Source organism: Suricata suricatta, chromosome 3 (assembly GCF_006229205.1).
Source record: "Suricata suricatta isolate VVHF042 chromosome 3, meerkat_22Aug2017_6uvM2_HiC, whole genome shotgun sequence".
Taxonomy (NCBI): domain Eukaryota; kingdom Metazoa; phylum Chordata; class Mammalia; order Carnivora; family Herpestidae; genus Suricata; species Suricata suricatta.
Window position 1 is genome coordinate 25,631,638 of NC_043702.1, and position 23,002 is coordinate 25,654,639.

Here is a 23,002-nt window from a genome sequence, read left to right on the forward strand (position 1 = left end):
AACAGTTTAACTGTAATCGTGAAACAAAATTGGAATTTCTGACCCATCAAGACTGGAGTTAGTTATAGGACACATGCCAGACTCACAATGAAATACTTGATACTAGGAGGTATGTGTTAGGGGGTGAAGTGAGGGGGACTACAAGTCAGGTCAGCTTAGTCTTTGATAGGATTTAAGTGATCTTTGCTAAGTATAGGGTGAGTCCTCCCTGGAGAGAGATAGCATCACTGGAATCTCCATAATTCTATAGGTTTTTTTTAAATTAACAAACTTTATTTTAGAGCAGTTTTAGGTTCACAGCAAAATCGAGCAGAATGTACAGAGAGTTCCCAAACACTTCCTGCCTCTTCACATGCAGAGTGGACTTCATGATCAATGTCTCGCAGCAGCATGGATGTTTATTATAATCAATGAATCTACACTGACACATCACTAATATCCAAAGTGCTTAGTTTACATTAAGTTTCATTCTTGGTGTTGTACACCCTGTGGGTTTTGACAGATGTATAATGGCATATATCCATCACTGTGCTTCTATAATTTTTCACCCACCATAACTGGTAGTCAATGAAATCACTAGGCATATTAAGGAACAGACCAATAGACTCACATATTGGCGTTATCAGTCATGGACCTGAAGTGTGTATGATTCAAATGAAAATTTAAAAATATTTTAACTGAATAATGAACATATGGTATATCAAATCTTGGATGATAAGGCTAAACCTGTTCCTAGGGAACATTTACAGTTTTAAATGACTATTTAGTGAAGTGGTTGGAGATCAATTATCTAAGTATCTATATCAAGGAGCCAAGGAAAGGAAACATGTTAACCTGAAAAAAAGTAGAAGGAAATAATAAAAGTAATAGGAGAAATTAAGGAAATACAGCTCAAATATTCCTCAAATGACAAAGACAAAACCTGACTTTCTGGTTAATAGAACTGACATATTTCTGGCAAGACTTATGCAAAAAAGGAAAGAGAGAGCGAGAGAGAGCAAGGAAGAAAGAGAGAGAAAGAGAGAGAGAAAGAAAGAAAAGATAGGAAGGAGGGAGGGAAGGAAGGAAGGAAGGGAGAAAGGAAGGAAGGAAGGAAGGAAAGAAAGAAAAAAAAGAAAGAAAGAAAAGGTATAACCTACCAACATTAGAAACAATAAAGGTACACCATTATAGATACTATATAATTTAAAAGGATATTAAGAAAATATTATAAACAACTTGCTAATAAAGGTAAATATTTATATTAAATTAACAAATTCCTAGTGGAAAAAAATAAATGTGTCCAAACTGCTACAAGAAGAAATCAAAAATCGTAAAAGTCTTAATCATATTACATAACTTGAATTGTAATTAAAAACCCTCCCACAAAGTAATGTTTAGAACTAAGTTTCTACTTAAAGAAGAAATAAAACTGGTCTAACACAAATACTTTACAGAAAACTAAAAACATTACTGAAGGAAATTTAAGAGGTGGGACATAAATTGAGGGATAGATCACTTTATATAAGATTCACTGAGTAAATATTTCAATTCCTCAATTTTTAATGATATTTGTATTCAATATAAGGCTGTTTTGAAACCTTTTTAATAGAAATTAATAGGTGATTTTAAATGGAAATAACTATATCCAAGAATAGAACAAGCCATCTTGAGGAAGAGCAAAGTTGCAGGATTTACCTTTATATGAATCAAACAAACCATAACACGACAGGGTACATGACACGTAATGCCAATTATATGCATTTCAAAAACAGACAGAACTAATCTACAGTGACAGAAGTTAGCATGGTGGTTATTATTAGGGGAGGCTAGTGACTGATAGAGGTCATATTTAGAGCTTCTAGAGTGGGACAATGTGCTTGACCTCCTGGTGGTTACACAGATTGTCACTTTGTGAAAATTTACTGAGTTGTACATGTAGGTTTTTCTATGCCTTTCAATATGTATGTTGGACCTCACTAAAGAGTTTACTTTAAAAACAGCTGCCTCAGAGTCTTGAAAATTAGGTTCTGGGGATCACTTCCAAACATTTCTGGGGATCAGCCATTTGTGATGGCACAGCACTGTAAACTCTGAGGAGCATCATGTACCAGCCAGCCCTTATCTGGCTCTACCAGAAAGTCAGATTAAAATGAGAGGAGATGGTACAGTCCATATAAGATCAATGGCAGTGCAGGCAGTATTCTGCCACTGTGGATTTGATGTTATGCTTCCTTACCTTTCTCATTCTTTCTCCTGGCCAGCTCAAACCTTGAACTCTCTAATCTATGCCCAGTGCTTTCTTGAAATCCCACCCCCCCATCACCTCTGAAGAAACCTTTGGAGTGTGACCTTTGTCATCTAAGAATCTCCATGTCCTAGTTTACAGTTAGATCTATACAGACACAGACTGATACCCTGACCTTGCTCTCAGCATTTGTAGTGACTATATCAAACTAATGGTGATACCTTGCTTGTGGTACTCAGGGATCTTAATCACCAACCTGGCCTAGTCCCTCAGGGGTTCCCCCAACTTATGTTGACCTACGAGCCAGCCATAACAAAGAACCTTTGCTTTATTTAAGCTTAAAATGGAACAAAATCCAACAAAAATACCAATCCTAGTGAGATTCAGAAGTTCCTATGGTTTTTCTTGGAAACTAAATTAGATCGATAGTTTTAATAGAATCTTTTGTCCTCACTCCATAGATCTTTCTTGGTGCCAAAAGATATTGATCTCAGGTCTCTGAGATTCCTACTTACGTGAAGCCATGACATGCTCCTGTGGTAATTTTCCTCTGTGCCAGCAGTGCTCATACCCTCTGGCTCAATGCTGGGCTCACTTGCACTCCAAGGACTCCCTTCTTCAAAAGAAAAATGCCATGAAAGGTTATATTGTTCAGTCTCCATGGAGAGCACATTGGTATGGTAGAGCTGTCCATGCTTTTGAATCCTAGGGCAGACTACCATGGCCCAGTGGGTTAACAGGGCATAGCCTTGACTTTAGTGGTAGAACGTTAATAGGAGCTGTCCCCTTCACCACCAGCTGAACAGGCAATTGCAAAGACATTTATGACCTCTGTAATGGTGGCTTCCATTTTGAGACATGGAAGCAGGGAAGAAACAGAGTCAAGTCCTTGAACTGGCAAGATGAGCAAGCTATTGGTTAAGTGTGCCCAAATCCATTCCAGACTGCCCAGACCTTGCAGGTGTAGTTATGGAGGGACACCAAGCAACCTGCAGTGGCCGTATGGTATGCTCTCTCCTCAGCTGCCGTGACAATGTCTAGAGTCACTGCTCTTGGTACCACCTGGCTTTGCTGTCAGAGCTATTCCAAAAATGGACGGTGCCTCAAAAAACTAAGGGGATTTGTAAGCCATTGTGGTCAATCATGGATAATATTTTGGTCTAAATTATTCTCTGTGGAAAAATATGGAATTCACTATATAAGATACCACCCAAGAAAGCTTTGCCCTCAAATCTAAAAGCTTTTCTGGGTCATTTCTAGGATGAAACCATGCCTGTAGGCTGCCTATTTTGATCTAGCTGGTCAGGCTAAGTCAATGAATTCAAATAATTAATTGAAATGTTTCCCCCCCAAAACTAATTGATGACATTCTTACAACCTCAGACCTGTAACAAAAGAAGTCACAGGGATTTTTTTCTCTATTGTCTCCTTTAAAAAATAAGTTGAATCTTAACTAATGCATAAATTAGCTATTTTCAAAGGTGAGGGTGGGTAGGTGTAGAAGCAATTCCTATTTTAGACTCCCTTTAATTAGATACATTCAGCTTCTATTTCAGTAGACTTGATCGACAATTTATCCACATATCCTGACTGACTTCTGAAACAACTTGCCTAGAAACGAGAGCTTTATATTTTGCTTCTCATGGGGGGCCGACTGGCAAAGGAAATGTACTTTAACTTTTATGTGATAACTGAATTCCAGGCAGCTGGTGAGTCCTATCTGCTTACCCTTTTTGTTAGTAAGATGATCATCAGGCTGATTGGACTAGCACATTTTGAGGTTTAAGAGTCTCTTTGGTGACCAACTTCACCTCTGGTGCTTTCATTGTACACAGAGCTTATGCTCATACCTTACAATCATCCTTTAATCTATCTTTAACGTATCTCCTCGGAGTAGGCAAGGAGGAAATAGAATTTTTCCCACTGTACAGTTGGAGAAAACAAATCCCTGAGGTGCTAACTGACTTAGTGAAGGTCACTCCCTGTCAGATCTAGACAATCTTCAACCTTTCTTCTCTGATATTTTTGCTGTTTTTACTGTGAAATAGACACTTTAACATACAGAAGACCTTGAGCTAGCTGCCCCCAGAGGAACTTCTACATTTTGCTTTCAAGGTCTTGATCAGAAGAAGGGAAAGTGTGAACATCTGGATTTCAAAAATCTGTCCTGCCATTAAAGTGCTTCCTTTCCCTAACGTATACTCTATATTCTCACTACTCAGACTGTGGTTCCTGAACCAGCAGCATTAGCAGCACCAGAAAACTTCCTACCCCCAGACCTGCTGAATTTGGATCTGCATGTTCACACCCCTTGCAGGTGACCTGTGTGCACGTTAAGGTTGGAGCAGCCCGGCTCTAAAGGGTGGCATGGTTTTCAGACTGAATGAGTGGTCTAGCCTGTGGCTCTGCTCTCCAGCTCCTGATGTGTAAGGAAACGGGCTTCAGCTGTTTCAGGATTTGGGCCCTGTCTTCCTACCCCCCACGTCCCTGCGCACCCCACTCCTCTATGTTACCTAGGTCAGTGACAGTGTCCCTGCTCTGGGACAGCTGCAGCTCCTGAGCCTCGGACTCTGAGTCCTGCCGTGATAACTTGCTGCTCTTTAAGCTGCCGACTCGGCGAATGCTGGACAAGGAACCCCCCTTCTTCACCTGGAAACTGCGGGTTCCTTTAATCTGGAGCAGGCAGGAACCTCCTATCCTGATCTTCCTGCTGGGAACTGTATTAAAAGAATAAAATAGGGCTTTTTCCTCCTTAGTTTTCCCCAGCCAGTGTTAGATCCAAGCTCTCCCCAGCTTGTCCCTGATCAGCGTCCTCTCTGTGGGCCAGGACGAGCAGCGTGTCTGCACAAGGGGCTCCTCCCAAGCCCCCACCCGGTCAGGCAGCTCTGTGAGGCGGCCAGGATACTGCATCCACCAGGAAGGGCTGGTGCAGCTCCTTTCTTGGGCACATAGCTCATCAGTGCTGGAAACAACCTGCTGTCTTTCTGGCCCAGGGTTCACAAGCATGAGGATGCCCTTGTAGCAGCTGTATCTAGGACTGTTAGGACATTTACAGAACATCATTCCTTGATTCAATAGAACCACAAACCATTTGTTTTTGTTTTTCTTTTGAAATGGGACTTGCAGAGTTATGTGAGTTATGCAAACCCCTTCATGTAAACCCCTTCATTTTGGAATACCTCATTAAGAAATAAAAACAAGAGGCGCTTCTCTCTCCAACAGCGAGCAGTGGGTTCGCTCAGCTCCTCAGCCGAGGCACTAAAGGATCTGTTTTCACTGGTGTACTTTGGGTGAACATGAGTGTGAAATAGTTCCATTTTCAATGCACCTAATGATGTCATAGCATCCTTCTTTCAGTCAAAAGGCTGGGTGGGATGTGAGTCCAAAAGCTGCAACACCCTGAGCCAACCTTACAGTCTATATGTACCAAGAAGAACATGCATCATTCATCTTTAGTGTTCTGGAAAAAACAGTCATCAGTGAAGAAAATAAAAGGGTAAAAGAAACACATTTAAACTTGAGACCTATATAAATATATATAGATATTTTAGCAAAAGCATCTTCATTTCCCATACTCATATACACTCCTACTTCCTTTTCTCTTGGAGATCTGGTGTTGCCACACATTGATTTTAAAAGGGCAGGATATAGAAAGTTTTCAAAGCTTAGTCATTATCAGGAAAAGGCCTTCATTTTTAAGAAGATTTCTTATGAATTTTTTAAGGCATAGGTATTAATATTTTTTAAAGTTCCAATCAGAAAGATTGCATTTTAGTCTTGGGTTCTCACTCACAGAGAGTATGTGACATGATCGAGTTTGTATAGCTCTACAAAAATGGTAATTAAATGTATACTTTCAATGCCAAAAAAGGAGCCTAGGAGAATTTCTGTTGAATAATGTGCAGTTTTTAATCTCTGAGTTAATCTTGTGCCTGAGAAAGATTAAAACCATCACCACTGAGCTGGCAAAGGCTTCGTGGAGTGCCCTGAACACATCTGGTTAGAATTTTACATCTGGATAGTAGCTTTTGCTGTGCAGTTGGATAAATTCCACAAAGATTATAGACTATAATGCTCCTTCTTAATTATAGCTCAAAATTCATCCACTGCATTTTTCAATATTATTTTTAGGCCTAATCGAGGCTTTAATGACCCACCTGATATATATCTGAAATAGAATACTATTGTCACTTTTAATGACTACTAATACAATTTCATATCAAGGTAGATTGGGAAGTAGAAAACAGGTTTTTCTCTTCTTCTTCTTCTTCTTCTTCTTCTTCTTTTTCTTCTTCTTCTTCTTCTTTTCTTCTTCTTCTTCTTAATAGAGACACTGTCTTGCATTCTGTGATTTCATGATACCTTTAACTGTACAAATTTGGGAAAGTAACCCAAGAAGAAATTCAATTTTGAGAGCCTATTCTATACTACCAAAGATAATTGGATAGATCCCGCAGCAGTGAAAAATTAGCACTCAGAATTATGGCATGGGTTATTTACAAAGGACACAGCAGTTAGAATTCAAATTTGATTCTGTACGTGAAAACCTTTGATTGAGCTTGTACAGTAGTGAATCTTAGCCTTTATGTCCATGAGAACATGAATTAGTGGGAAAGGGAAACAAATCCATCTAAACTGGATAAAACATCTTTTTCCCTTTTCTCTCATCTCACATTAAATCCACTAGCAAGTCCTGCTAGCTTCACACTTCAAAATTTCCTAGGAATTTGAAAGCCGCATTACCTACTCCCTGGACTACGGTAATGGCATCCCTGCTCTGGCTTACATCCCCTCCCACAGCTTGACTCATCTTTTAAATATGTAAGTCACAACTACACATATCATATCATTTTTCTAGTCAAAACCTGTCAACAACACTCAGACACAACTACACAGAATTAAATTTATAACCATATCTACATATCCAATTTATATGCCCTTTGCCTATTTATGTAACCCTATTTCCTGCCCGTCTTCGAATCTTTCTAGTCTTCTACTTCAACTCTTTCTGTTGCAACCATGTTGGTCTTTTTTGCCCTTCTTCAAATGTTCCACGTTCATTCCTGCATTAGAGCCTAGCTCTCACTGTTGTGTCTGCTCAGAAGACTCCTGCCTCAGCACTTTGCTTGACTGAATCCTTCTCTGGGTCCTTCTCTGACTACACTCCCTCCCATTCCAATTTTCTGATCTTCATTTGTTTTTCTTCATACCATTTATCTTTACTTGAAAGTCTAGTATTTGATGTCATTCACTATTATGTAACTATTAGCTAATATAAACTAAAATACACGTGGGACACTTTTCCTGTTGATTGCTGTATTCTGGGAACCTGGAATAGTGCCTGGCCTACACCAGGCGCTCAATAGAAGATTGTTGAATAATTTGACACGTCATGGTGTCTGTATTTTGGAATACCAGTCTTCATTTGTATTTGGAATGCGGGTAAAATGACATGACAGACTTTGCTTGGAGATTTTAGGCAGACATTATAGTTTGAGGATTATTTCACATTTGTTTTCCCTGGTAGAATCTGAATTGTCCTCAAGTTGTTTACTTCAAGAACAACATTTTTAGCTTTTATAAAAACAGATGGCATAAAATTTTAAATAAACTTTTAATAGTATAATTTAGCAGAGTACCCATGGCTTTAGCATCTGGATTCAACTTGTCAAAGGATTAGGATTACTTAGGAATCTTCAAGATTTTGCCAACCAGTAAAGGACGTTTTATGAATATGTTCTCATTGTATTTATAGGTTTAGTTTTCTGCTCACTTCTTAAACAACATTCATATATTAACGTAGCCATTCTATGAGGAGAAAAAAATACTAAGCATTTGCAGTTTTGAACATCAAAGGAAATTTACACAAATGATAATCATGAAATTAAAATGTTCTTAAAATTAATCTGATATTTTATTTTTTTAAATGGTGTGGAATTTACTCTGTTCAAGTTTAACCATGTCCATATTAGAAATATTTATTTCAGCTACCTTAAGTAATAATTAGCATAATAAATTTGAATAGGCAAAAAAAAAATCCCCTTGGGATAACTTGAAAAACGTAAGTTTTTCATCATATGCAGTTTTCACAATCTGAAAAAGTAATAGTAGAAAAAGATATTGACTTGATGCTCCTTCATGCTCAGAAACTGCTAGGACTTGGCTAGTAAATTCTTAGTTGACCATAAATTCAATATAATATAATTATTATTTGCATATTAAAGTATCATGACAACAATCTGATCATAAAATATTAAAACTTTTTTCCAGCATATATCCATTCCTTTGAAGATTTTAAAGATTTTCTGTTTTTTTCTATCCAGGGCTATTCCTTCCTAGAATCAGTCATTCCTTCAGTTATCCAACATTTATTGAGTCATTATCTATAGGATACCAGAAAATACATAAATGCATAAGATCATGTTTGGCTCTTGACAAATGTACTGATATTGTTTTAACTGAAATTCATTAGAAAAATACTGAAGGGTGGTGGAGTTTAAGAAATAGCAAAATCAAAAAAAAAAAAAAGAAGTAGCAAAATCAGAGAAGTTAACAGTTTAAGAAACCCTTGAAAGTAACTTAAAACTTGGTAACCTTTAACTTATATTTAGAATTTTCTGCATGGGTTCCAGTCTATACATTTACGATATTAATAAAACCCACGACAGTGACAACAATTATTTATTCTATACCAATTAGGTACCAGGTATATGTTGATGCTTTGCTTATATTGTTTCATTTAAAACTTTCAATATCACAATGTGGTAGGTGTTAATAACCTAATTTTACAGAGCAGAAAACTGGCTTAGAAGGTCAGTAACTTGGTCATACAGCTGGTTGTTCTATTTTACCACTTTAAGTGCATATTTGTGTTACAATTGAGGCCATCATAAGATCACTGGTGCCAGGTAGCAGTTGTGACACATTTGTTATTGCTTAGGTCCATGTGAGCATCTAAAGCACCAGCAACAAAATGTGTAGAATGGGTGCCAGAGTGTCTTTTAACACCAAGGAGCCAAATGGTAGTTGGGTGAAGGAGTGCGTGCAGTGATACATCAGATGTGTTTGGCAACATTCTTGAAGCAGGTGCTGAGTATGAGGGTAAGCTGCCTTTGTACAAGTGCATGTTGGCTCAAGAACCTAGCGCCAACAGCTTTACTTTACAGAGTCATTTAAGAAATGATGTATTACTAATATCCTAGTGACACAGAGGACATTATCATGTAGGAAAACATGGATACTGACAATTCTGAGTTGAAAAGTGATTAAGAAATTTGAACCTGGAACTGAAGATAGTTTAGAAAGACTTTAAGACATTTATTTTATTTATTCTTTCCTCTTTTTTTTTTTTGGCTGCACAAGAATGATATATATCGGTAGTAAAAATTGACATCTAATTAAGTCTGAAAGTGCTTCATTAAGAATGAAACACAAGGGGGAAAAGAGGTGGTGGTGATGGTGGAGGGCACTTAAGGGGAAGAGCACTGGGTGTTGTATGGAAAACAATTGACAATAAAATATTATGGAAAAAAATGAAACACAAGCTGAATAAATGATAAGAAAGTACTGCATAAGGGATGAATTGGGAGTATTGTTTCAACCTTATTGGTACATGAAATAATGGTTCATCTGATGACTCGGTAGTGGCATCGGTGAGATGTGGAGAGTTGCTGAGCTGGAGGAAGTACAACCTGAACTTCTCAGACTGTGGAGTCCAGCTGCTGACTAGCATGGTTTCCTACCTCATTAAGTGGACACAGTACTGTACGAAGCCAACAGTTTTGGACTTTGGGTGCACAATTCTGTGGTTTAGACCCCCAGGTTAAATATCCTATGAGAAACATGAAAAAAATTCTTGCTTTCCATACCTTTCTTCTCCTCGGCACCTGCATCTGATTTGAGGGTGTGGCTACTACTGTGGAGGGAATCTTTTGAGTCTTCGTTTTCATCCAGGACCCCAGCAAAGCTGATCTTCCTCTCATATCTGTGCCGGTCCAACTCGGGATCCAAACGAAGTCTGCAGCTCTCCAGGTCCTGCAGTGTTAGGGTGGAGTACATGAACACTGGCATCTCCTCAGCACTGCATTGGTCTCGTGGCAAACCCTCCTCCATTGTGACTTGCACACTGCTGAATTTGCACAGAGCCAAATTCTTCTTTATCTAATGCCAATTTCAGATTGTGGCCAATAAAAAATGTTTCTTGAATTAAAAAAAATACTCTCTAACTCATAGTTTTCCCCTTTTTCTCACCTTAAAAAAGCACAGACCTTGTTTCAAATCTAGAATTAGCTTGCTCATCTTCTAACTCTTTGTCCACAGTTTAGACTGCATCTTTGGCATTTATCTGTTTATCAAATAATTATGCACTGAGTGTACTGAGTATGAATGTGTTATGTACTGGGGGGATAAACAAGAAATTGTTTTTGCCCTATAGAAACTCAAATTCTTGAGACAGAGACTGAGAAGGTAAACATAAGATAAATTCCCAGACTGAGAGACTGAGTAGGAACTTAGAAATCAGACTTGGAGGCAGAATAATGAACTCCCAAAGATGTCTGTGCCTTAATCCTTGGAAGAGGTAAATATTTTACCTTACATTGCAATAGGAACTTTGTGCATGCAGATTTAGGTAGAGATCTTGAGATGGGGAATTATCCTGTATCAGCCAAGTGGGCCTGCCCTAATCACACAAATCCTTAAAAGCAGAAAGCTTTTCCAGGCTGTGGTCAGAAGAGGATATAACTATGGAAGAAGAGTGAGAGAGATGTCAAATTACTGGCTTTGAAGATGGAAAAAGGGACCATGAGCCACACAATGTGGTTGTCCAAGAAAATGGAAAAAAGGAGAGGAAAGAGTCTTCTCTAGAGTCCCAGAAAAGACTGCAGCTTTATTTTTTTATTTTATTTTATTTTTTATTCTTTTAATGTTTTTTAATTTTTATTTTTGAGAGAGGCACACACAGAGTGTGGGCAGGGGAGGGCCAGAGAGAGAGGGAGACACAGAATCAGAAACAGGCTCCAGGCTCTTAGCTGTCAGCACAGAGCCTGACACGGGCCTCAAACCCATGAACAGTGAGATCATGACCTGAGCCGAAGTTGGTGGCTTAACCGACTGAGCCACCCAGGCGCCCCAACTTCAGCTTTATTAACACCTTGTCTCTAGCCCAGCAAGATCCATGTCAGACTTCAGATTTCCAGAAATGTAAGATATAATATTTGCCCTTTTTTAAATAGCTAAATTTCTGCAGAAATAGAAAATGAATAAAGAGGTGATGTTGGAAGTTTGTCCTGAGAATTTAAAGGTGGCTCAGCAAACAAATGGAAAAAGGCATTTCAGGCTTAAGAAATCTCATATGTGAGGGCCAGACTACCAAAATACTATCAGGCATTGGAGATACTTCTCACTGTCTTCCAGAAGAATCTCAGGATAAGAGGGGTTCCATGACCATCTGCTTATGTACAGAGTGAGCCGGTATCCTAAAGTAAGCCTTGGGGAAGGAAAATATTTGGTAGGAGTTTGGTCAATGAGGCCCCCAGTTGAAAATTTGACCTGTTCTGTGAGTGGAGACTTTTATATTTAATTGTTAACTGTAAAACACTCTTGGAGGAGTTAACAAAGGAAAACTATATAAAATGCTAATTTTATTTCTATAGAGCATTTCCCCCCCCAATATGATGTAAGTTCTCAGATTCAACTAGATATGGAAAACAAAAGAATTTTTAAAAATCTAGTTTGCATCAAGATTAAAATCTAATGCTTTTTTTAAAAAAATAATTTATTGGGTAATTTTTTAATGTTTTGTTTATTTTTGATACAGAGAAAGACAGAGCATGAGAGGGAGAGAGACAGAGAGAGAGAGATAGAATTGGAGGCAGGCTCCAGGCTCTGAGCTAGCTGTCAGCCCAGAGCCCGACACGGGGCTCGAACCCATGAACATGAGATCATGACCTGAGCTGAAGTCAGAGGCCTAACCAACTGAGCCACCCAGGCACCCCTAAAATCTAATGCTTTTAATTGTTATTAATAAATGAAACTTTAGACTCTATGTATTATTTCTTCTTTTCCTTTTGATTAAGAACAGAAGTCACATTTTGGTACCTAGAAAATTATATCACATCTAGAAAAATAAAGGGACCACATAGAACGTATTTAGCATTGTTAAAAAATATTCTAGGAATATAATTGCTTCTTTGAAATAAATCTCTTTTAGAAAACAAGTAGAAAACCTAATATATTTTCAAGTTTGTTAGCCAAACTTAATTAGATACATTTTACTTAGGACAAGTAATATAACAACTCTGATTCTCAAAAGTAGTTATCTCTTCCAATTTCTTCTTTTATCCACTTCTCAAAATACCATATCATTTTCAAAGCTACACTCAAATGTGACTTCTTATAGGAATGTTCTAAGGTCTTTCCAGTCCCTTCTATGGCCAACCATGGCCCTTCTGCTCCCTTTCCATGGCCACTCATATACTTTGTATCATGAAATAATTGTTTATATGTTGGGTCTCCTGTTTCAATATCATTGTCTCTGTATCCCCATTCCCTCTCCTTTAACGATCACATCACCTTGTTCATAGTCTTACTCTCAATAAATATCCATAAATTAGCCTTGGTATATGTGAATTGCATTTTGCTTCTGATTTTTTAACTTTAGGAACATTTGGAATGCAGCAGTATATTTTTCATAACCTGATTTGTTAAATTCCATCAGCACATTTGGCACAGTCTCTACCCCGGTCTTGCACAAAAGCATCCAATATGTCACTTTCTTTAATTGAATGAGTGTAGACAAGAGACTTCCTTACTGCTTTTTACTTTATTATTGTGGACTCATCTATTCATTGGATGGGAATTACTTGTTGTAATTCATGTTGCTTCACCAGTGGTTATTGGTTTCACTAATTCAATTTGTAAACATTTGAATAGACCAGCAGTTTTATAAACAAAATGCTCTGCTTAAAAACAATTTCTTTATTGTCCTCAATATTGTTTGGAAATTAATATCTAGAAAAATTTTGACTATTACACTATTCTAGATTATAAGTCTTGTAACAATGCTATTTTTTCTTTTAAAAACATTATTTATTAGTATGGCTTATGAAACAAGAAAAAAATGCTACCAGAAGGTCTTTAAGAAAAAAAATATATTATTTAAGTTGTATCTAGGAATCTGAGAAAAATTGTTAAGTTGGTAAAAATATCTTTTAATCGATTTTTAACATCCTTTGATGTCATTTTGTCTTTTCTTTTACCTCTATGCCCCCACCAATCCAATGGGTGGTCCCCTGGGATTCCCTGACCCTATGCAAGAAACCACTGTGGGTAAACTAATTAACTTTTAATTATTGCACTTTAGGTTCTTTTGCTTATTCTTCAACATTTGGGTATAACTAGGACTTCTTTAAACAGATATTTCACATGAAAATCTCATCCATTTTGGAAAAGGTCTTCTTACAGCAACTTCTGTCGAAAAGACTTTTTTTCTTAATAGAACTGTTTTTCTACCATCCTCAACACTCAGATTCTAGAATGTCCATAGCTTCTTATGTGATTATTTTACTACCTTATACTTTCATTATTTCATATGTTGGGGTAGTGGTGTTTTCTTTTTACTCTTATTAAAAATGTTACTGAATTAAAAAAATTCTGAAGATCCATAAAAACCCTTGCAGGAAGTGTTTTGTTAAAACTTTATATTTCATTTTGAGGGTATTTATCCATACACTGTTAGACTCCCTGTTTAGTACAATTTCAAGCATTTACAGCTTCTGTGTTGGTAAAACAACTTTTATCATACTGTTTTCTTTATAGTAGGTTGGAATGTAACTTGAGGGGAGTTTTGTTTACCATCAACTATTCTTAGATTAAACAGGAGAAAAAGCTTCTTCCTATTTATTTTATAGAGATCACAACCCAACGTAATACATAGACCTACAATGAAAATCCTAGTGTAATGAATAACAGATATCTGAGACCTTGTTGAGCTATGTAGCAGGGAAAACTTTCTTCTCATTGACTGAATGATCGAAGGATCATTTAGCTTAATTGTTTTGCCATTTTCTACTAGCTGATTGTACAGTAATTTTTAATAGATTTGGTAGATTTTTTAATAATGAAACTTGTTGTAATGATAAGGGGCATTATACTGTAGCTTTGTGGAGTTTAAAGGGAGAACAAAAATAACGGAGTCAAACTTTAAGATTCTTATTTTGAAAAATCACAATGGGTCTAAATGGTGACCCATAATAATTTGGAAAATGAAAAGCAGATGCACCACCATGCTTTTGTGAAGGCTTCGGTATAACTAGAACATTGAAAAAGTAACACTATTAGAGGCCTTACGGGTCAGATATTTCATCCCACTTGGCCTTAAACTCATGTGCCGGCCTGGATACGGTTCTATAGAGAAGTCTCAATATCATAGTAGAGGTGATATTCAGTAAATTAAAGATCCAGGTTAGCAGGAAATGAAATCAGGGCAGTAAACTTCCCTTTCTGACATTCAAATAATGTAGTTCCACAGTCCAGTACTGGTATGTTTCTCCTGAAAACATACATTTTACCCATAAATGTTTCCAATGTGAAAATATCCATTTTTTTTGTTTCAGAGTGTGAGGAAACAGGTCTACCAGACATTGGAAAATCAGAGATAGAGGCAGTGCTCAGGGGTAATAGCACCGACCCTTTTGTTTTCTCCCAGGGATTGCGGGATGGCCTTGTTCATGCCAAGTCTGGTCAAAAAAGCAGGAGAGCTGGTAGACTATAAAACTGACTAAAATAGAAGCACGTGGATTGTATAACATTTTTTTCTGGTAGAGTAGTCTAAGTCCTGGGGGGTGGGGGTGGGGGAAGGAATTTGTCTGGTTTCTCAGTTCTGGCTGGGTGGTGCTTGTAATAAAAGAACCATTGGAAACTTGGTGCCTACTAGAGGATTAAGGGCCAAGCAAAACCGGCTGACGTGTGTCCATCCACATACTCTGTGAAGACTCCTGGCTCTTGCAGAGTATTGGTATAATCTGCTAAATAAATCAGGTCCCAGTGGTGCGGGAATATGCATGTGTGTGCATGTGGTGTGTGTAGTCTTCTTCTGCCCATCCAGATCCATAAGAAGTAGTGCAGGAATAAAAGTGTATGTTTAGAGATAGCTACATGCTAAATACTGAAATAAATCTTTTTTCTCATAATTTAAATGAGAAAACTCATTGGAAGTGCATTTCTATATGGATTTATGAGCAGTTAGATTTTTTTTATGACAAAAAGAATCTGTCAGTGGTTTCTGGAGAATGCTGGTCATAAAACTCCTAATAGTTTGCATGATAAAGGAAGTTAAAGGCTTGTGAAAGATTCAAAATGAAGTTAGAGAGTCACTCAAAAGAGAGACCAAAGGATATTGAGAAAGTAGGGCCTGTGTATGTCTTCTGTTTTAATCCTCACAACACCATGAAGTTTTTACTTTTGTCAATTGCTACCTGCCAACTGCAATTCCTCCACCTCCTGAAATACACCCTTCTACTTTGAGTTAAAAGAGATAATGTAACACCTGTTAGCTAAATAGCCAGTCCTGCATTACATAGCTTAAACTCTGCACCAATCATAAGTCTTTTAAAACAAGTTATGTAACCTTGTGGCTTTTGCCTTTATAAGTGTTATCTTCAGTGATTTCAAGGTCAGTTTCAGTTATTATTTTTTTGTAATAGAAAAAATGATATTTTCTTTTTATATATGAAAATCCATTGGTTGAATTTTTAAGTTATATGATATATTTGGGCATTGGTCATTTGAGGAAATTGTGGATACTCGAAACCTAGCCATATGTCTAGCTTCTCCAAGTAACCTGATTAGCACATATGCTTTACTTACCACCAGAGGCTCTGTGCGTGGTCTGGGCAGGCAAGAAAAGGTTTCTCGCAGGAAGGTGGTAATCTCCAGGAGAAGTTGGCACGCCGCCATCTTCAAGGCAAAGGGGCAGCCACATTTAGAGGGGTTCACAGTACCTATGGAATGAAAGAGTTCCTTCATAAATAAACAATCCAATGAAACACACAGAGAGGCACGGTTTGATGGACAAAGCCACACATGTGTAAAATCAAATTGCATATGAGAATGTCACCTATACATGTCCAAAATGAAATTGCATATGAGAATGTCACCTGCACATGTTCAATTCACCTATTCCTTTTAGCATAGTTTATGCATTACCATATACATCTCTCTTTCTCCATTTTGTAATTCTATAATGAGTTCCTTAGAATTAAAATATCAATCAATAAGAACTAAATGATTTTCCTTAAGACTCATAGCATAAGAAAACACGGTCCACTAAACTAGAAAGTCTTTTAACAAAAACAGAAGTGGAAAGCAGTCTTGGAAGATCTTGGCATTGTTAATATAGTCAGATTTAGACTATGTACAAGGCAGTGACCTACTTTTGGGACTACAAAAATCTTCCAGCTTATTCTGTGAGAGACATCTATCTTGAGGGCAGTGATGTTGCTTCCAGGTTAGCCCAGATGTGTTTCTGCAGTGTAGACAAGACTTACTTGATCACCTGTATCACACACTTTATACAAGTTGGTCTATCATATTGAAGTGTAGCTACACTAGAAGTATGCAAATATTCTCCTTTGTTCTGAAGAATATCAGTCTTCAAATGAGTAAGATGTTACCTCCATCACAGACCTAATAATGGATTTTGCTGTAAAGGCAAATAATGGCCAAGGTGACCATAGAGATTTTTAAAATTCTTAGGATTGGTTCTCAGATTCATGTCATCACTAATCCTACATAAGTATACTGATTACCTATCAGCATTCAGAAAAGACCAAAGTAATATCAAGTTCTGACTCTAATAAAAGAAAGAAAATAACTATCTATTTGAATCAAGGGATCAAGCAATCATAACTATAGATAGACATTCCTAAATATCATTCTAAAATATTTCCTGTATATTAGGCTTTCTTAATTGAATAACATATATATGTTATGGCTTATATTGAGAGAGGGTGGAAATTATGTTCTTTCTGAAGATATTTGATTTCCTCATGAAAACCATTACTTTTTCTCCAGAGATAGTATGTGGCTGGAGACATTGCCTCTTGTTAAGAACTGAAGAGAAAAAATCCTCTCAAATTTCTAGATGAATACTTACTTGAGCCATACATTTTATTTTATTTATTTATTATTTAAAAGTTTATTTATTTAACTCATGAGAGAGGGAGAGTGCGTGCGGGCTAGAGGAGGAGGGGCAGAGAGAGAAGGAGAAAGAGAGCCCCAAGCAGGCTCATCTTGTTAGCACAGAGTCTGACACAGGGCTTGATCTCACGAACTATGAACTCATGACCTGAGACAAGGTCAAGAAGCAGACACTTAACTGACTGAACCACCCAGGCACCTGAGCCATAATTACCTTTTAAATGTAAGATGATCTATATACTTACAAGAAGGCAGAACTAAACCAGACATTTCAATCTTCTATTCAATGGAGGCTATATAACTCTAGAAATTGTCTGGATGTGCAATAGTTTTTAAAAAAATATTCAAATACCAAATATTCAGTATAAACTTCTGGATCTTGTCCTGAGGTTATCATTCAGATTCTTCTTGTCAATCCCGTAAATAGTGAACTTGGTCTTAGTCCAGGCTCTCTTGTAACTATCATCTAAAATCTTCTGTTAAAATGAACAAGGGTTGAGTCCTACATGCTCTCCTCAAAAAGCCAAAGTGCCAGGCATAACATAGTGGTAAATGACACTTATATGGTCTCATGGAGATTAACGTTCATTTTGGGCTGTGAGGATGTGTCGGTCTAATGGTGTTTTAGTTCATTTCTGTTCTGAAGGACTCTTAGGAGATCCAAGTCACTTTGGAGATGTCTTCTAGCAGCTCTTCACTAGGTTCTGTGATTGCTAGATAGTTCTCAAGTGGTCCTAAGATCATGCCCAATTCCATTCTCCATTCTATTTTACAGAGGCATTCTAGGATTGTCTAGACTCTTGTGAACTTAAGGGAATCTTTGGGGACCAATGTTCACTTGATAGGCTGAAAGACTGATGTCAGAATTTGGTGTTTTGTCAGCAGCTAAGTCAAGAAAATTTGCTCTGATGTGATAAAGGCTGAGAAAGGGCAAAATGATGAAAACAATTGCAAAAAAAATCTTTGGTATGAAAGTGGAAAAGAAGACAATAAATTCTCTTTTATTAATATTTAATTATGCTCAATGACTCTATCCATCCTTTTACATTTTATGACTGGAGAGATGAAGTGGTCTTGGCAACGTTTAACTATACAGTTACATATAATTAAGGAGTTTGAATTTCAAACCACTGGGGAAAGGCAAGAGGAAGAGGTATCATTGTCTTCATCAGATAATGTCATTAATTCCATAACTATTTAGGGATTTTATTTAGGTAGTAGTACACATACACAACAAGCTTGTATGGTATACAACACACATATGCACAAAATGGTGTTGAAGAGGAGTATACAGGAATCTCTTTGTCTTTACTCTTCTATGGTGGGACTCACTTCTAATTTTAACAAAGAAGTACAGTACAGCAGACATTCACAGTTCTAAAAATCTGAATTGTTTAATATTTCAAATTCAGGTTAAAAACTATAATTAAATAATTCACTATTTTAATGATTTGGGAAGCATTTGATGTCCAATTTTATTTGGTCTATTTTTTTAATCTCCAAGAGCAATAACAAAATGCAGAACCTGAGTAAATCTCTTCTGGGTCAGTACTTTTCCACAGCTATATTTTCTCAGAGAGGCCTAATACTAATCTTTGCATAATAGTAAGTGTCACAGATTACAAAGCACTGGATGTTCCATATTGGCTGCAACTCCTTGTCTCTGTCTATGGTCTTCTCTTTCTGGTTCTTTCCCTCTCTTTGTGTAGCTTTATGCACATGTGTTACATCCATGCACAGGAAATAAGGGAAAAGGAGCAGTGGGGAGACATGGGAAGGTGGTAAGAATATGAAAGAGGAAAGAGAAATATTAAGTGCTCCTAAAGCAAAGATTCTTACAAGCAGGGGTTCTTGTAGTAAAGGGAGTCTCCTTACTGTCATCTAAAAAGTCTTCCTCCTCATCCTCCTTTCTCAGTCTCCTCTTGGTTTCCTCATCATAAATGAGACCCAGCAGATTGGCAGGGCTCTCACTTTCTCCATGGCACAGCTCATTCAACCGGACACCAATTGCCTACCAGGGGAGAAAAAAAGAGTGAAACAGCACAAAACATGTCAGACTGAAAAACAGGCTTTCACATTACAGAGGCCATAAGCAACTGTTGATGGGAAGGTATGTATCATCTTGTAGGACACATTAAACAAAGAGACTGATACTAATACATATGGCCTATGCCGCCTCTATACGCCACAGTATTGTACTTACCACGTTTCTTTATGTGGAAACTCAAGGGTAGATGACATCAACACTATCTCCAAGGTTATTTAGTCTGAAGACTTGTAGAAATTGGAACAAAACCTTTGTGTTCTCATGCAAATTTTTTTCTGAATATATTCCCAGTTACTTGAAGGCTATTTATTTTATGGGTCTCATATAAAGGAGTATGAATTTGTTTTTAATGGAAGATTTTGTTGTAGTAAAAAAAAATAGGAACTCTCAGTTCCTGAGAGTGCTTCTGATTATGCTTTTATGAAAATGTCACTGCCATGCTAATGAGTTTGGAGGTTGGCATGAATTTTGGTACAGCAATTTTATTTATATCTGCCATTATGTACATAAGTAATGGCTTTTTTATAGACTTTGTTCTCCCACTCCACTCCATGATACTCTATGAATGAGTAAGAGATACTAACTATTCCTTTGGTAGAATATCCAACATCAACATGGAACCAATACCTGCTATCTGTTCTTCTGAATCATCACAGACTATTGTCTGACTTGCCAAAGGGAATTTTCCAAAAGAAGAGACAAAACACACCACCTCTAATTTTTTTTTATATTCCAATTACATACAATAAAAGAAGAGACACGTGCTTAGGAAGGAGAGTCAACAGCTAAAATGAGCACTGAACTTGGGTTTTCACAGTCTGTGCATTAGTAGGGGCAAAAATTCCAACTAATTTTCTTCTTCCTTTTGGTATACCTTCTTTCAAATATTTAGAAAGGATGCTAAATTCCAGGCATCCAAGAAATTAGACAAAGTACTAGAAATTGACAAAGATATATCCCAAACTCTTTAAATAAACACACAAGTTGTTTGAATGTCTTGGCTATCTGGAAAGAAAAAGCTCTTCTTAAACTCTGGAATTAAGTGACAAGTAACAAAAACCATATCAATGAGAAAGAAAGCATTTTAAAAAAGTGTCATGGCATCCTAAAAGTTTAGTCACTAACTTGAGAAGTTTTAAGCAAACAAAACATAAAAACAAAATCTATTACTGCAATAAAAAGCCTTGTCCTGATGTCACTATTTTGGAATCCTCTCTAAAGAAGGAGACATGTAATTATCTCTGGAATGGAGCCAACAAAGTTAATGGTGAGATTCAAAGGGTGAAAAACCTACATCAATCTTTCCACTAAGCAATCTAAGTTAAATCCACAGTTCGTAAAGCTTAAAGTGTTGCTCAGAAAATGAACTTGTGTGGGATAATACTAAGTGTATAACTAATAATTTAGAGCTCTGTGTCTCTTGTCTCTTCCAAGGCTAGAAAAAATGCCTTGGGGAAAGCTTTGTTCCTTTCTTCATTCATCAAATATTTATTAGGTGAGGTAATTTGTAAGGTATTAAATAAAACATAGAGTTGAATAAATTGTTACAGTATGCCAGTATCTTTGCTTAACGTGCTCTAGTAGATTATAAACCTCCATCTGGAAGGGTCACTGTTTGGCAACTGGGAAGGTGAGAGAGGTTGAAAGACTTGCTCAAGGTGGCTCAGCAAGCTGAGGTCTGTGATTCAAATACAAGGTGTCTGTTTTTGCCCTTCCCCTCCAGGAGCTTAGTCTCCTGCGGAGGCAACAACACATCAAAATAACACATTAACTGTTGAAAGAGACAAAAGTATTTTATTAGTTCAGGAGATGGACAGATTAGATTCAGTTCAGAGAATCAGATTGTCTCTTTGCTATAGATTGTTGTAGATTTTGAAGGATTGGTGTTTTGGCTAATGGAGGGTGGGCGGAGTGGATACTACAGGTAGAGAGTTCCAAAAGATCTATCAATGAAGTGCATGGATGTGTTCAGAGACTGACAAGCCACTTGGCTGAAACACAATTTTGTGAGAGGAAATAATGTACAGGAGGGCTGGGAAGGTAGATTGGGACTAGATACCGTAGTTCTTGAAGCCAAGCCTCATTTTGTATTATGAAGAAGAATGAGAGGTAATGTGTGAATGGGGAAGAACCCTTACTCATTCAAAAGACTCTGTGTTAAGTGCCTAAAATAGCACAATATATCCTGCTTTCAAAAACCAATGTAATAACATTATTATTGAATACCTGTTAGATGCAAAGGATTGAAATAAATGTTCTTCTAGATACATTAGCTCATTCATCATCCAAAATCTTGCTATAGTTTGAATAAAGGCTGTGGAGAGAGTAGTGATGCCAGGCTAAGCAATTTGGGTTTTATTCCAAGGGAAAAGGAGGGTCGCTGGAGCATTATAAGTGGGTAAGAACCACAATCTGATTTGCATTTTTAGCCTAATCACTGTGAGAGCAGTTTGGAGAGTGAATGAGAGGGGCAAACCTGGAAGCTAGGAGATAAGTATGAGTGTTCTGCTTTCAGATGAGCTCTGCCATATGGGGATCATTTTATTGGCAGTGTGTAGGATGGGTCAGATGAGGGGAGACTGGGAAGAAGACCAAATCAGAAAATATTTTAGTCATCCAGATGACAAAGAATAAAGATGTGCCCTAAAAGGACATTAGTGACATGAAAGAGGTGGAATCAATAAGGGGAAAAGGTTGGAATATGTTCAAATGCTGTCATTTTAGAGAAATGGCATTACCATTTATAAGAATAGAAAGTTCAGGAAGGGTTGCAGAAGAGGGTGTATTTATATTGGAAGAAGAGTTTTGTTTTGGTCAGATTGTGTTTCAGGGTATTAAGTGAATGCCTCTGGAGTTCAGCTGGTAATGCTGGCCTGGGATCTGAATCGTGCCATGGGTAGAGAAACCTATGCTACTGGCATGCAGGTTATAGTTAAAAACATAGGGAAAAATGTATTCCTGAGGGAGGTTATGCAGGAAAAATTATAATAAATTCTGGGAATATCTACATTCATAAGGGGGAAGGAGGCAGAGGACCAAGGAAGGAGACAGAGGAAATAACGTCTAACTTCATAGATTTATTGAGAAGATTAAATGAATTAAGTTTATCGTCCCCTAAAATGTTTTTGTTTCAGTGCATGATACATAACAGATACTCAATAAATTGTCTCCCAAACAAATAAATAAACAAACATAATCAGAGAACTTCTTCACTTCACCCAAGCCCCTGAATTTTTATATAAGAAAATCATAAGCTCACGTCTCCCCATTGGTAGAAGAGCTTGGCAGCATTCCACTGTAGCTTCTGGTTCCGTTTGTTGCCCACAATGGGAGAGCGTCCCCTGGAGAGGCCTTTCTTGGTGATATTCACGTGATGCCCTTTCATCCACTCTGGCCAGTTGCCACGGTTGCAGCGATGAACAAAACGGGCACATTCCAGGAACAGAGCTGCTCTGGCTACCACAGGAGCTTCCTGAGGACAGTTGTTGAGGAAAGAATGATGTCGGATTAATGAGCAATAGGCTGGCCTT

The 23,002-nt window shown here is 37.4% G+C and overlaps 1 protein-coding gene across 1 annotated transcript in view; it reads right to left on the reverse strand.

Moving 5' to 3' along the window:
• Positions 1-23,002, reverse strand: part of UNC80 (unc-80 homolog, NALCN channel complex subunit) — a 221,640-nt gene that overhangs the window by 98,757 nt on the left and 99,881 nt on the right. Inside the window, exons 23-27 of the mRNA XM_029933277.1 lie at positions 22,732-22,944; positions 19,301-19,436; positions 16,094-16,227; positions 10,096-10,261; positions 2,743-2,843 (exon numbers count right to left, since the gene is read on the reverse strand). Coding sequence (XP_029789137.1) covers positions 2,743-2,843; positions 10,096-10,261; positions 16,094-16,227; positions 19,301-19,436; positions 22,732-22,944 — 750 coding nt within the window. The remainder of the gene's footprint in view (positions 1-2,742; positions 2,844-10,095; positions 10,262-16,093; positions 16,228-19,300; positions 19,437-22,731; positions 22,945-23,002) is intronic.